This window comes from Pseudopodoces humilis, chromosome 10, assembly GCF_049639895.1.
Source record: "Pseudopodoces humilis isolate 2021_Gansu_Grassland_sample_001 chromosome 10, ASM4963989v1, whole genome shotgun sequence".
NCBI classification, from domain to species: Eukaryota; Metazoa; Chordata; class Aves; order Passeriformes; family Paridae; genus Pseudopodoces; species Pseudopodoces humilis.
Genome location: NC_142209.1, coordinates 1,409,543 through 1,421,531, shown reverse-complemented (window position 1 = coordinate 1,421,531; position 11,989 = coordinate 1,409,543). Strand labels below are relative to the sequence as shown.

The 11,989-nt window shown below is 58.7% G+C and overlaps 2 protein-coding genes across 6 annotated transcripts; both read left to right on the top strand.

Moving 5' to 3' along the window:
* The first annotated feature begins 980 nt into the window (after window positions 1-980).
* On the top strand, window positions 981-4,063 carry ITPA (inosine triphosphatase). Its single transcript, XM_005528664.3, has 8 exons — window positions 981-1,102; window positions 1,184-1,241; window positions 1,330-1,394; window positions 1,911-1,984; window positions 2,251-2,282; window positions 2,933-3,048; window positions 3,501-3,577; window positions 3,826-4,063. The coding sequence occupies exons 1-8, from the start codon at window positions 1,040-1,042 to the stop codon at window positions 3,944-3,946; spliced, it is 606 nt and encodes a 201-aa protein (XP_005528721.1). The 5' UTR covers window positions 981-1,039; the 3' UTR covers window positions 3,947-4,063.
* Window positions 4,064-4,381: 318 nt separating this feature from the next.
* Window positions 4,382-9,987, top strand: METTL13 (methyltransferase 13, eEF1A N-terminus and K55). 5 transcript variants are annotated; one of them, XR_015773342.1, is made up of 8 exons: window positions 4,382-4,597; window positions 5,360-6,107; window positions 6,762-6,961; window positions 7,530-7,725; window positions 7,925-8,022; window positions 8,271-8,480; window positions 8,788-8,919; window positions 9,294-9,400. XR_015773342.1 is itself a non-coding variant. In XM_014257539.2 (8 exons), the coding sequence occupies exons 1-8, from the start codon at window positions 4,445-4,447 to the stop codon at window positions 9,566-9,568; spliced, it is 2,058 nt and encodes a 685-aa protein (XP_014113014.2). In that variant the 5' UTR covers window positions 4,382-4,444; the 3' UTR covers window positions 9,569-9,987. The 5 variants fall into 5 exon arrangements, 3 of the variants coding, with proteins under 3 accessions (XP_014113014.2, XP_087916535.1, XP_087916534.1); XR_015773341.1 differs by having other exon boundaries at window positions 7,925-8,085; XM_014257539.2 differs by having other exon boundaries at window positions 7,942-8,085; window positions 9,294-9,987.
* Window positions 9,988-11,989: the final 2,002 nt, after the last annotated feature.

Genomic DNA, 11,989 nt, shown 5'->3' with positions numbered 1-11,989 from the left:
ATTGTGCAGAGGACCAGACCATCAGCTGCTGTTTTCCACGTGATTTCTTTTATACAGGGAATGGCATCTTCTGGCAAAAGCAGTGCATTCCTCCTCCAGAGATTGCTGATGTGGGCCTGTGGTGTGAGCCCGGGTCCCCATGCCTGAGGGAAGGGGGGCTGCAGGGATGTGACACAATTGCAGAGAGGCCTCCTGCCTGTGGCAGCTGTGCAGCCCAGGGGGAAGGAAATCCCTCCTGAGGAGTCCCCCTTGCAAAGGAGCTTTGGCAGGTCTGGGTACACGCTGGGAGAGCTGGGATTCTGCTGCTGCTCCATCCCAGGGCCCTGCTCCCCACCAGCGCTGGCCTGCACTGACCTGTTTCTGCAGGGCTCCACTGTGGCCCCATGGACAGAACTCTGGACTCGAGGCCTGGAGTTTCTGCTACAGCCGCCAGCTGCTCCTGCATTTACCCGAGATGCAGGGCAGGGAAAGCCGCCACAACCCAAACCATCAGTGCACTGCCCCGAGGTGCTAAAATTGGGTGTTGGTCAGCTTTAGGTTCAGGTCACTCAGTGCTGGGGTTGTCCTGGACACAGACGTTCCCAAGGGACAGCTCTGGCTCTGAGAGGCATCACCAGCAGCAAATCAACGACGGAACTTCTATCGCTCCGACACCTGATGACAGCGCCAGAGCTCTGAGGCTGAAGAGCAACAGAGCTCGGAGCACAATGCCCTTCCCGATTCCCCGACTACAGCAGATTCTGGTCAGGAAGGACAGCGCGGGGTCCCAGGGCAGGGGTTGTAAACAAGGGCCGGGGCCATGAGGGGACCAGGTTGCCATGGCGACCCGCCCCGCCCTCCGCGCGCCTCTCGCGAGACCTCCCGGCGCTCCCCCACCGCGGACCGGCAGCTCCCGCCTCTCTAGCGCGGGCGGACGCCCTCCCTATTGGCTGGACGCTGCGGGGCGGGCGCGTTCCCATTGGTCGAGCGCTGAGGGGCGCGGCGGCGCGGCGGGCGCTGATTGGCTGCTGGGCGCGCGGCGGGCGCGCGCGCGGTCAGCATGGCGGCGCCGGCGCGGCGGAGCGTCGTGTTCGTGACAGGCAACGCCAAGAAACTGGAGGAGGTGAGGGCGGCGGGACCGGGGCCTGGCGAGAGGGTTTGCCTCTATCCCTCCCTTCCTTTTCACGCCCTTCTCCCTGCGCAGGTCACGCAGATCCTCGGGGACTCCTCTCCCTACACGCTGGTGGCGAAGAAAATTGACCGTAAGTTGTTGGCGGGGCCTGGCGGGATGCGGCGACTCGTCCCGTCCGGGCCTTGTGCTTCAGCAGCGCTCCATCGCTGTGTCCGCAGTGCCCGAGTACCAGGGGGAGCCAGACGAGATCTCGGTGCAGAAGTGCCGCGAAGCCGCCCGGCAGGTCACTCGTTCTTTCCCTTTTCCCGGCGGGATGGGTGTGGAGGGAGCCCAGAGAGGGCCATGGAAGCCTCCCGTCAGCCGGTTGTTGTGGTTTATGCTGTGTCCCTCCTGCAGTGGGAGGGCACTGAAGCTCCTTTAGGCCCGGTGGCTGCAGGACAAAGGGTTTTATATCTGCTAGACATTCCAGAGATGTCTCTGGGATGGGCGTCGTGAAAGAACCAAGTGAGGGCTGAGACTGGAGAAACATGCAGGCATGCCTCTGGAACACAGGCTTTTCCTTTCCTTGTCTTCCAGGATGGCAGGAAGCATTCAGCTCTGCTCGTTTTCCTCTGTAGGAAACCTTTCCTGCAGTTCTTCAGCCTCTCTGGCCTGCCTGGGGTTGGTTTGGGTTTGTCTGGTGTGGGTTGCCTTTGAGGTCAAGTGGGAACATGAGGCTGAGATAGAGCAAGGGAATGAGTTTGAAGACAGTGCCTTCCTTCGGGTCTAATGTTCTCCTTCTCTTGGGCTGTCACTGTAGGTTCAGGGACCTGTTATAGTAGAGGACACCTGCTTGTGCTTCAATGCCCTGGGGGGCCTTCCAGGACCCTACATGTAAGTAGGAGAGAAGCTTTTTTCCCCTTTCACGTGTCAGGGTTAGGAGCACAGGCTGGCAGAGTGGGCTCCACACCCCTTCAGCTTAAGGGATAAGTCTGTCCTTCCTGGTAAATAATCCAGAATGAGTGATCTTACAGCACATTGAGAGGCATTCAAAGGCCTATGAAAGTGTAAGCAATAATGTCACAAGGATGCCTGTATTTCTGAGATATTTCTGAGAGATAATAGCAAAAATTGATCTTCCCTCTTTTCTTCCTTTTCAGAAAATGGTTCCTGGAGAAACTCAAGCCAGAAGGTACTGCCCTCATGTTACTGCTCTGTGTGTAACCCTCTCCTTTTCCCCTCAAGTGGCTCCCTGACCATCCTGAGGGAACCAGCAGGTTCCTCAAGCCTGTTCTGTGCCCTTCTTCCCAGGATCTTCATCCTTTTTCCCAGTAGTTTCATCCCTGGATTCCCAGACTCCTGCCTCTGCAGGCTGGTGGCAGGGCTCCTGGGAGCATCTTGTTTGTCCTCAGTGTGACCTGGATGACCTCCTGCTCCCTGTGGCTTCATGGCAAGCCCCTCTCCACTAATGCTCCCCTCCCCTGCTGTGCCTCAATCCCACAGTTCAGAGTGTGACTGCAAATCCTCTGCTGGTCTCATTAACATGAGCATTAATCACATTCAATCACCGGGGGCTTTAGTCCTCCCTGCTGCTGCATGCTCAGTTGTTTCCCAAATGAGAGAGAGGAAGATCTGGAGATGAGATCTGAGGCTCTGGCTTCAGTCACAGCAGGGATCCTGCCAAGAACATCTCAGTGCCTGAGCTTTGTCACCTCCTGAGATGGTTGGGAGTGCGATGTGGAACCATCCATCCATCCCTCCCTCCATCCCTCCATGCCTGGGTGGGTGTGCTGCTCTCCCAGGGAGCAGCAGTAACTCCAGGCTCCCTTCTGTGTCTCCCAGGCCTGTACAAGCTGCTGGCTGGCTTTGAGGACAAGTCTGCCTACGCGCTCTGCACCTTCGCCTTCAGCAGCGGGAACCCGGAGGAGCCAGTGAGGCTCTTCAAAGGCCAGACCCACGTAGGTGCCATGTGCCTGGGGAAGGAGGGCTGTGGTGTGAGTCTCACAGCAGCACTGAGGACAGTTTTGGTGGCCTCTGAATATTGGGAACAGGCTTAGGGAGAGCGCAGCTGGTGCGGGGTGGGTGCAGCCCTTTGTTCAGTGGTGCTTACTGAACTCTGCACGTTCCCTCAGTCCCCTCAGCTCCCATCTCCCTCTGACAGGGCTGCATTCAGGTGCTGTTCTTACCTCTGTTAATTGGAGAGGTCAAAGCACTGTCAGCATAGGGCAGTGTGAGTTTGGAGCTGCTGATTTTGGTCCCATGCTGGAGAGGAGCTGGGAAGGGAGCAGCACCCTGCAGAGCCTGTGGTGGCTGCGGTGTGAGCTATGGCTGCGTGTCTTGGTCTGTGTTTGAAATTTAACTGCGAGGGAAGGGTCTTTAAGGGTTTTTTTTTTGTGCTTTCTCATGACAGGGACTGATAGTGGAGCCCAGAGGCCCTCGGGATTTTGGCTGGGATCCCTGCTTTCAGCCAGATGGCTACAACCAGACGTAAGGGGTGTTTTACCTACAGCTCTTTATGTAAGGCAAACTTTGGTCAAGGGTGCTCCTTGTGAGGAAGGGCATCAGGGAGAAATGTCCTCCTGGATCAGAACAGGGTGGGAAACCCCTGGTTCAGGGGTTGTGTCACTACAGATGCCCGCTGAGCCAAGCAGGGAGGCAGAGGAGGAGCTCTCCGTGCTCGGGGGATGTGCTGTAGTATCCCTGCCACTGCCACTTGTGCTTTCTCTCCCTTGCAGCTACGCCGAAATGCCCAAGGCAGTGAAGAACTCCATCTCACACAGGTACAGGGCACTGAGCGAGCTCTCAGCTTTCTTTCTTCAGAGCAACTCGCCAGAGCCCTGCCCCGCTCCCAGCTAGCTGCCGACATCGCCAAGTCCGACCCCTGCCGAGGCAGGTGCCGTGCGTGTCACACGCAGCCCCTGCGGACACTCTTTCCGCTGCGGGATGTCATTAAAGCTGCTCCTTCCGAACCCACCGCTGCCTGGTCCTCCGCTCTTTGTGTTGTTTCAGTAGCGCCGCAAAGCCCGGCGGCTGCGGGTTAAAGATGCGCGCTTGGGATACGGCACCGGCACCGGGACAGGGACCGGGACCGGCACCGGGCGGGGGCGCGCCGGGGCCGCTGCGCGCTCCCGCTGCGCGGTGGCGCGCGGAGCCGCCGGCCAATGGGGAGTGGCCGGGGCGGAGGCAGCCAATGGGGAGTGGCCGGGGCGGAGGCAGCCAATGGGGAGTGGCCGGGGCGGAGACAGCCAATGGGCGGTGGGCGCGCCGCGCAGCCGGAAGCGGTCAGCGCGAGGACCACGTGGGGCACCGGGACCGGGACCGGGATTGGGAGTAGGAGCGGAGCCCGGTCCGGTCATGGAGCTGCTGCCCCGCAGCCCCGCCGAGTTCGGCTCCGCACGTTACTGGGATCGCTTCTTCCGCCAGCGCGGGCAGCGGCCCTTCGAGTGGTACGGAGCCTTCCCGGAGCTCTGCCCTGTTCTGCACAAGTATGTGCGGCCCCGCGACAAGGTGAGCCCCGGCTGGTAACCAGCGCTGTGTCCCCTCCTTGTGGGCAGCGAGCTCTGAGGTTGTTTTTCCCGGAGAAGAGGAGGCTCAGGAGTGATCATATCGCTCTCTACAACTCCCTGAGCCGAGGCTGTAGCCAGCCAGGGGCCGGCTTCTTCTCCCAGGCAGGCAGCAACAGGATGAAAGGACGCAGTCTTAAGCTGCGCCAGCGAAGGTTTAGGGTGGACATTCGGAGGAGGAATTTCTTCAGAGAAAGGGCAGTTAGACATTGGAACGGACTGCATAGAGAGCGGTGGTGGAGTCACCGTCCCTGGAGTTGTTTAAGGAAAGACTGGATGTGGCACTCAGCGCCGTGGTCTGGTTGGCGTGGTGGTGTTTGGTCATAGTTTGGACTCATAGCTCCCAGAAATCTTTTCCAGTCCATTTGGTTCTGTGTGCGAGGTCTGGCACAGATGATGTGAAGCCCCCAGTGTGTTTTAGTAAGGACAGGAGAGACCCCTGTTGGCCCTGGTCTGGGGAGCTCTGGGAGTTAAAACACTGGGGTCATTCTCAAAAACACGCAGCAGATGCATTGCTTCTCTGCCCATGGGAGTTTTCTCTGTGGACATGTTATCTTAGGCCATGGAGAGTGAGTTTGCAGGCCCTGAGGGTGTGGTTTTCACAGAGAGCTCTTAGACACGTCTGGTATTTACCCCTAAAATGGGGAGGGGGGAGATGTATTCCAGGGTGTTCTCACCATCACGCTGCTCTTGTGCCACCGCCCAGGTTCTCGTGGTGGGCTGTGGGAACTCGGAGCTGAGCGAGCAGATGTATGACGTGGGGATGTGTGAGGACATCATCAACATCGACATCAGCGACGCCGTCATCCGCCAGATGCGGGAGCGCAGCGCGAGCACGAGGCCCAGGATGAGCTACCTGCTGATGGACATGCTCCACATGGACTTCCCTGACGCCCACTTCCAGGTGGTCCTGGACAAGGGTACGCTGGATGCCCTCCTGACCGATGAAGAGGAGGCCACTTTAGCCAAGGTGGACCAGATGTTTGCTGAGATCAGCCGGGTCCTGCAGGTGGGAGGGCGCTACCTCTGCGTCTCCTTGGCTCAAGCCCACGTGCTGAAGAAAGCGGTGGAGTACTTCTCGCAGGAAGGCTGGGTGGTGCGTGTCCACCAGGTGGCCAGCAGCGGGGACAAGGAGCAGTTTGTCCTCCCGGTCTTTGTGTATGTCATGACAAAGTTCAGGAAGATCCCTGGCTCAGCAGCACAGATCCTGGAGATCTGCCCTGAGGAGCAGGACAAGCCGATGCGGGTGGAGAGCACGGAGAGGCTGGTGGCAGCAGTGAAGGACAGGCAGCATTATGCCCTGCTCTGCAGCCAGATAAGCAAAACCCCCTGCAGGGAACAGGTTGCCTTGGATCTGTGTGACAGAGAGAGTGGGAAGCCTCGCTACACGCTGCACGTGGTCGACAGCACCTCGGTGAAACCTTCCCGGGACAATCACTTTGCCATCTTCATCAGTGAGTACAGCCTGACCAGGCTGCAGTCAGGTGGCTGCCCTGGCCAGGAGCTGCAAAACAGCCAGCCCTTCAGGGCCTGTGGAATTTGGGGCTGGAGAGGGGAATAACCCACCTATGTGGGGTTGGGTTGATGTTTTAGTCCTGGCTTTGCCGTGGGATTTGCCTGGTGGTGCAGGCAGAGATCTGGCACAGAGCTTGTTGGGCAGAGGGACACTGCCTGCCCCACCTCCCAGGTGGCAATTCCTGCCTGGATGCTGGTGACAGCCCAGTTAGCAACCTTGCAGCCAGGAAGGTGTCGCTGCTCTGTGTCCTGGCTTGCAGGGCCAGACTGCTGGGGATGCACTCACAGGGATGTGTCGGTCTCTGCCAGCAGCACCGTTCCCACCCTGCATGCCTGCAAAGCTGGGGCTTAGCACAGCCTGGAGATAGGTCAGGAGCCTGTTGGACACCCCCTTCTAATGAGATGTGGCTTTTCCAGCTTCTTGCATGACCCTGCCCAAAGCAGGGGAGATCCCGGCTCTCTTGATGGTGGCGGTGCACGGCTCTAGCCAAGCAGTGGTACCTCCCTTAAATGTCTTGCCATTCCCTGTGGCTCCTCCCTTGGTGGCTCGAGGGCCAGGAGCAGCCCAGGCTGATGGCAGCCCCTTTCTGCAGTCCCACAGGGCAGAGAAACCGAGTGGCTCTTTGGGACGGAGGAAGGGCGGAGGCAGCTGGCGGCCAGCGCGGGCTTCGGGCGCCTGCTGACGGTGGCCCTGCACAGGGAGCAGTGCTACGAGGGCATGGCTGGCATCCAGGCAGAGCTGTCAGCCAAGGTCATGGAGCTGGCCCCACCAGGCCTCCCTGCCCGGCAGCAGGTGAGCCCCCACTGCCTGGCCCCCTGGCTGGGCTTCCCAAAACAGAGCCAGCAGGGAAACCCTCTTCTGCAAGGGAGACCAAGCTGCAAGGCCTGAGCTGGGAGCCTTGGTGGGCAGGAGATGGGCCTCAGGTGCAGCCTCTCTTGGTTTTCCCTGTCTGCCTGCGCTTGGAGGCAGGATTTGAGGTGCTTTTGTGGTAGGATTCAGTGTGAAGTCCTTGCCCTCCAAAACCCAGCATCCCAAGAAAAGCAGAGATCCAGAAACTCTGAAAGCATCCAGCCCCTGTCTTAATCCTGGCTGTAACTTCTGTTCCTTCTGTCTTCTCCTTCCTGACCCAACTCCACACATCTGAGCTCTTGTAAGAAATCTTGCTGCGTTTGCTCTGTGTATTCCCCGTGTTGGGAGTGAATCTAGTGCAGATCCCCAGCTCTCCTGTGGCATCCCACTGCTCCTCTACTGTGTCTGCTTCGTGCTGGCTTTGTAGCCATAGTCAGGACATGCCATGAGAGTGCCAAGCTCTCTTCCTGTAGCCTTTCCTCCTTCACAGCAGCTCCTGTCCTCCCTGCAGGTGCCCTTCCTGTCTGTGGGAGGGGACATCGGGGTGCGGGCGGTGCGGCACTGTGACAGGAGCCCCCTGAGCGGGGAGTTCGTCGTGGAGGACGTGAAAGGAGATGGCACCTGCTACTTCCGCCGCCTCATCTTCCTCCAGAACAGGAACGTGGTGCAGTCAGAGGCTCGGCTCTTGGCCCCCACGCCTCTCCCAGGTACATGGGGCAAGGGCTGAGGTTGCTTTTTTGGGGTGACAGAGAGTGAGAGCAATACAGGAATAAGGTAGAAATCCTGCTGCGACCTCCCTGTCGTGTCCCAGAGCAGCTCTGGGAGTGTTTTTACACCATGGGTGGGGCAGGGCTGGGGGTGGTGCCCAGAAAGCACCTCCATCTCTCCCCTTGCCTTACTGGCCAGTGTCTCCTGTTAATCAGGGCAGAAGAAGCGGAGGAAGGACAAGAAGAAAGCCAGCCCCACTGAGCAGCCTGGAGCCATCGACAAGAGCTACCTGTGCTGTGAGCACCACAAGGCCATGGTTGCGGGGCTCTGCCTGCTGGGGGGCCCCGACGCCCTCCCAGGTGACGAGGCTGGCAGTGGGAGGCTGTGCTGGGGGCAGGTGTCCCCACGCCACAGCCCCTTGGGGAAAGGCTCTTTTGGCCGAGGTGCCCCGTGCACCCTTCCCAAAGCGGTTTGGGGGCGGTGGGTGGGACGAGCAGTGGGGTTAGGGTGTCCTGGTGGCTCACCGGGTGCTCTTGGTTGGCAGGAGAGCTGGCAGTGCTGGTGGTGGGGCTCGGCGGGGGCAGCCTGCCCCTCTTCGTCCACGATTACTTCTCGCAGGCCCGCGTGGCCGTGGTGGAGATCGACCCCTCCATGCTGGAAGTGGCCACGCGCTGGTTCGGTTTCTCCCAGGGTGAGCGGATGCAGGTGCACGTCTGCGATGGCCTGGACTACGTGGCCAAGCTGGCAGCTGAAGGTACCATCTCACAGAGCATTTCAGGTGCCCCATCGAGCCCAGTGGGTGCCACGCTGGGTAGCAGGGTCCTGGGCTGTTGTCACCACCTGCTTGCTCTTCCTGCCCATCTCCTGCCGTGTGTCACAATCTCCAGGCTCACCAGGTCTCTGGTCTCCCCCAGCACCAAGGGCTTGTAAAGAGAAACCCCAGCAGAGAAGACACCCATCATGTGGCAGAAGGGGTGTCTTGACCATCCCGTCTTTGGCCTTCCTGTGTGTGTAGCTCACCTCTGTCCCACAGGATGACAACTGTCTGCTTTGTCCTGCAGCACCAGCCCAGTATGATGCCATCATGTTTGATGTGGACAGCAAAGACCTCACGGTGGGGATGAGCTGCCCGCCCCCAGCCTTTGTGGAAAAGCCCTTTCTGCAGAAAGTTAAAACCATCCTCAAGCCAGAAGGTAGGAGGGGAGATCTGGCTGTGTCCCTGTGCCCAGGCTGGCCGGTTCTGTGTGGAACTGGGGCTGTGCCACCGTTTCTCTTGCTGGAGAATCGTGGCCGCAGCCAGGACTGCTGCGTGGCATCCCCTTCTCGAGTGTCTGGGTGTTGCAGTGGGCACGGTGACAGCAGCATGGAGTGGGTGGCCTGCAGCACTGCTGGCTCAGGCAGGCTGAGACATCCCAGGGAGGCCGGCAGAGCTTTCTGGAAGCAGAAGGTGTAGGCGGTACCTGAGAACAGATCTCGTGGCAGCAGGGACGTGGAGCAGAGCCAGGGGCACAGGGGGGGGACGTTTTTGGGTGGGCTCTGAGCTGCCCTCCCTCTCGCCCTGCCGCAGGAGTCTTCGTGCTCAACCTGGTGTGCCGCGACGCCCGGCTGAAGGAATCCGTCCTGGCCACCCTCAGGGACGTCTTCCCGCTGCTCTACGCGCGCCGCATCCGAGGGGAGGTCAACGAGATCCTGTTCTGCCAGCCGGGCCCCGCGGGCCGGCGCGGCCCCGCAGAGCTGGGGGCGCGGGCCCGGGCGCTGGAGGGGGCCCTGCGCCAGCCGGGGCGGCCCTGGGACGGCTCCTACGCGCTGGCAGACGTGCTGCAGTCCGTCCTCATCCTCTGAGGGGGCTCTGCTGCTGCTCCAACACCGTGAGCCTCTTGTGGGGGCTGCCCGTGGCTGGCCTGGGCCTGCTGGAAGGATGGGACTGGCTCAGGAAGTGCTTCCTGCAGCGTGGCTCCTCAGGAAGGGCTCCAGCACTGTGGAGGGTTGGACAGCCCAAGGGTTCAGCTGGTGGGGTGAGGAAGGTGCTGTGGGACTGGCAGGACTGTGGGGTTTAGGTCTGGCCTGGTTGCTTTCCCACTTTGGGAAGAACATCCTTCCAACTCTTCTTCCCCTTCAGCACAGCTCCTTTTGTTCTGATGGTGCCTCTCCCCGTGTCTCTGGCATTCCTGGTGTCTCTGCAGAGCCCCAGCCCTGCTCCAAGCCTGCTTGTGGATGTGTGTGGGAGGCTGCGAGCTGGGAGAATAAAGTGCTCAGGGGTACTCTCAGGCCTCTAGTGCTTTGCTAAGGCTTATTTCTGGAGCACCCACACCCCTGTCACCTCTGTGCTTCAAGGGCATGTCCTGGGAGCAGGCAGCTGCCCCTTGGACCCCACTGCCCCCTCACCCTCCTCAAACTGCATCCCTCTACGTTTTCCCTCTTCTCAATCTCTCCAGCCATCGCCACTGAACTGAAACGCCTGAGCTCAGAACCCTTCTGCCCCAGGGCCAGCAGGGATCCAGCCCTGGGCTCAGGCTCCTGGCCACACCAACCCACTCACCCAGCTGGTGCAGGCCAGCCTTCCTGAAAATAACAGGAATTTCCCCTTCCTGAAAGGGCAGCCAGAAAATACTCATTGAGGTGTTCCCACAGCACCCCAGTCCTGCCCAGACAGCTCCTTCAAGAGTTGACCTGGCTGGTTATGGAACAGCTGACCTGCAGGTTCTCATTCATTCATCAGAAGCTATTTTTGGGGGACTTGTCTTTCTCCCCTGCAACAGCTGGTGCCAAAATGAGCCTGGGACACGGCACCAAAGTGACCAGCTTGCAGACAGCAAGGTGACAAAATGGTGCTTTGCCACTGATCCTGCACCCTCACTCCATGCTCCCTTCTGCCACAGGACATCTCTGGCAGCTGCTTCCCAAAGCAAACCCTCCCCAGGCACCTTTCCACAGCCCAGGGAGGTGACAGCGCACCAGAAGTAGTTCCAGGAGGGATCTGTGTCTCAGCATTCCTGCTGGGGCTGTCTCCCAGCTCTGCAGCTCACACACCCTGTGCCAAGAGGGTTTGGGCTGCCCCTCCTCGGCCTCTCCTTGCTTGGAAGGAGCCAGCTCTCCTCCATCTGTGGGAAATCCTCTGCCACTTCAAATACACGGTGATAGGCTGTGTGAGCCTGAGAATTTGCAGTTCCCCAGCTCCATGGGGTTCATGGAAAGGACCCCACAAAGGCTCTTGCCCCCTGAAGCAGTGAGGAGCATGTGGGCACTGCACCAGTGCTGGAGCTGGGGCTGTTGGTGCCCAGCATGCACCATTGCAGCTGTGCTGCCAGCAAAGCACCTCCCTCTGATCAGCAACTGAGGATGTATTTTCATTTTAATTTGCCAGCAGGTTCTACTTTGGGAAGTGCTCTGTTCAGATCCCTTCTCTGATGCTTCCTCCCTTGTTTCCCTTCGCACAGAGGGACAGATGGGTGCCCTACTTTCTCCCTGGGTTAACCTCCATCTATGCAGAGGGAGATGCTTTTTTTTAATAAGTGTTCTTGATGGTTCCCAGGCTCAGGAGAGCAGGGCTGGCCTGCTCCCTTCCTCAGATAAAGGCAGCCTGGCTAGGTGCCCTCTGTGTCACTCACCAGCCAGTCACCCCTCCAGTGCATTCTCCTCCTCCTGTGGTGAGTTCAGGACAGCATGGGGGAGAAACGAGGCTGAAGCTGGAGCTGAAGTGTGCCTGCCCCCATGCAGTTTCTAAAGCTCCTCTGTGATGAGCACTGTTTTGAAAGCTAGCTATTATCCACCTAGCTTAGCAATGGCAAATTTCTCAACTAGATCAGCAGTGCTGCATTTACTCTATTTTTAACTTAGTTTGCAATTCTCAACATAATCTTAATGACACAGGCTTGTGTGTGCATGCCCTTTATTTTACCAAAACCATCTCCTTTCTTCCCCAGGAGCTCATACAAAGGCTGCCTTTATCCCCCCCTCGTCCACTCCTGCCTTTCTGTTGTGCTTCCAAAATGCTGCATAACGCCACATCCTGGTGGAAAAACAAAAGCCATCTATTAGAAACAAAGTAAGGATGAAATCTCAGTTCATTGCAGCTGTTCTTGCAGCTACTGATAGCTTGACAACTTTGGTCTGAAAATTCATTTCAGCTGGAAAACTGGCAAATTCACCGAGTGCTGCAAATCCTCTGCAGGTAAAACGCTCCGAGGCTGGAGTAATTGACACATAGTAAATATTTCTCTGCTGGCAGCCAAAACATGAAGCTAATGTATATGTCGAGTGTTT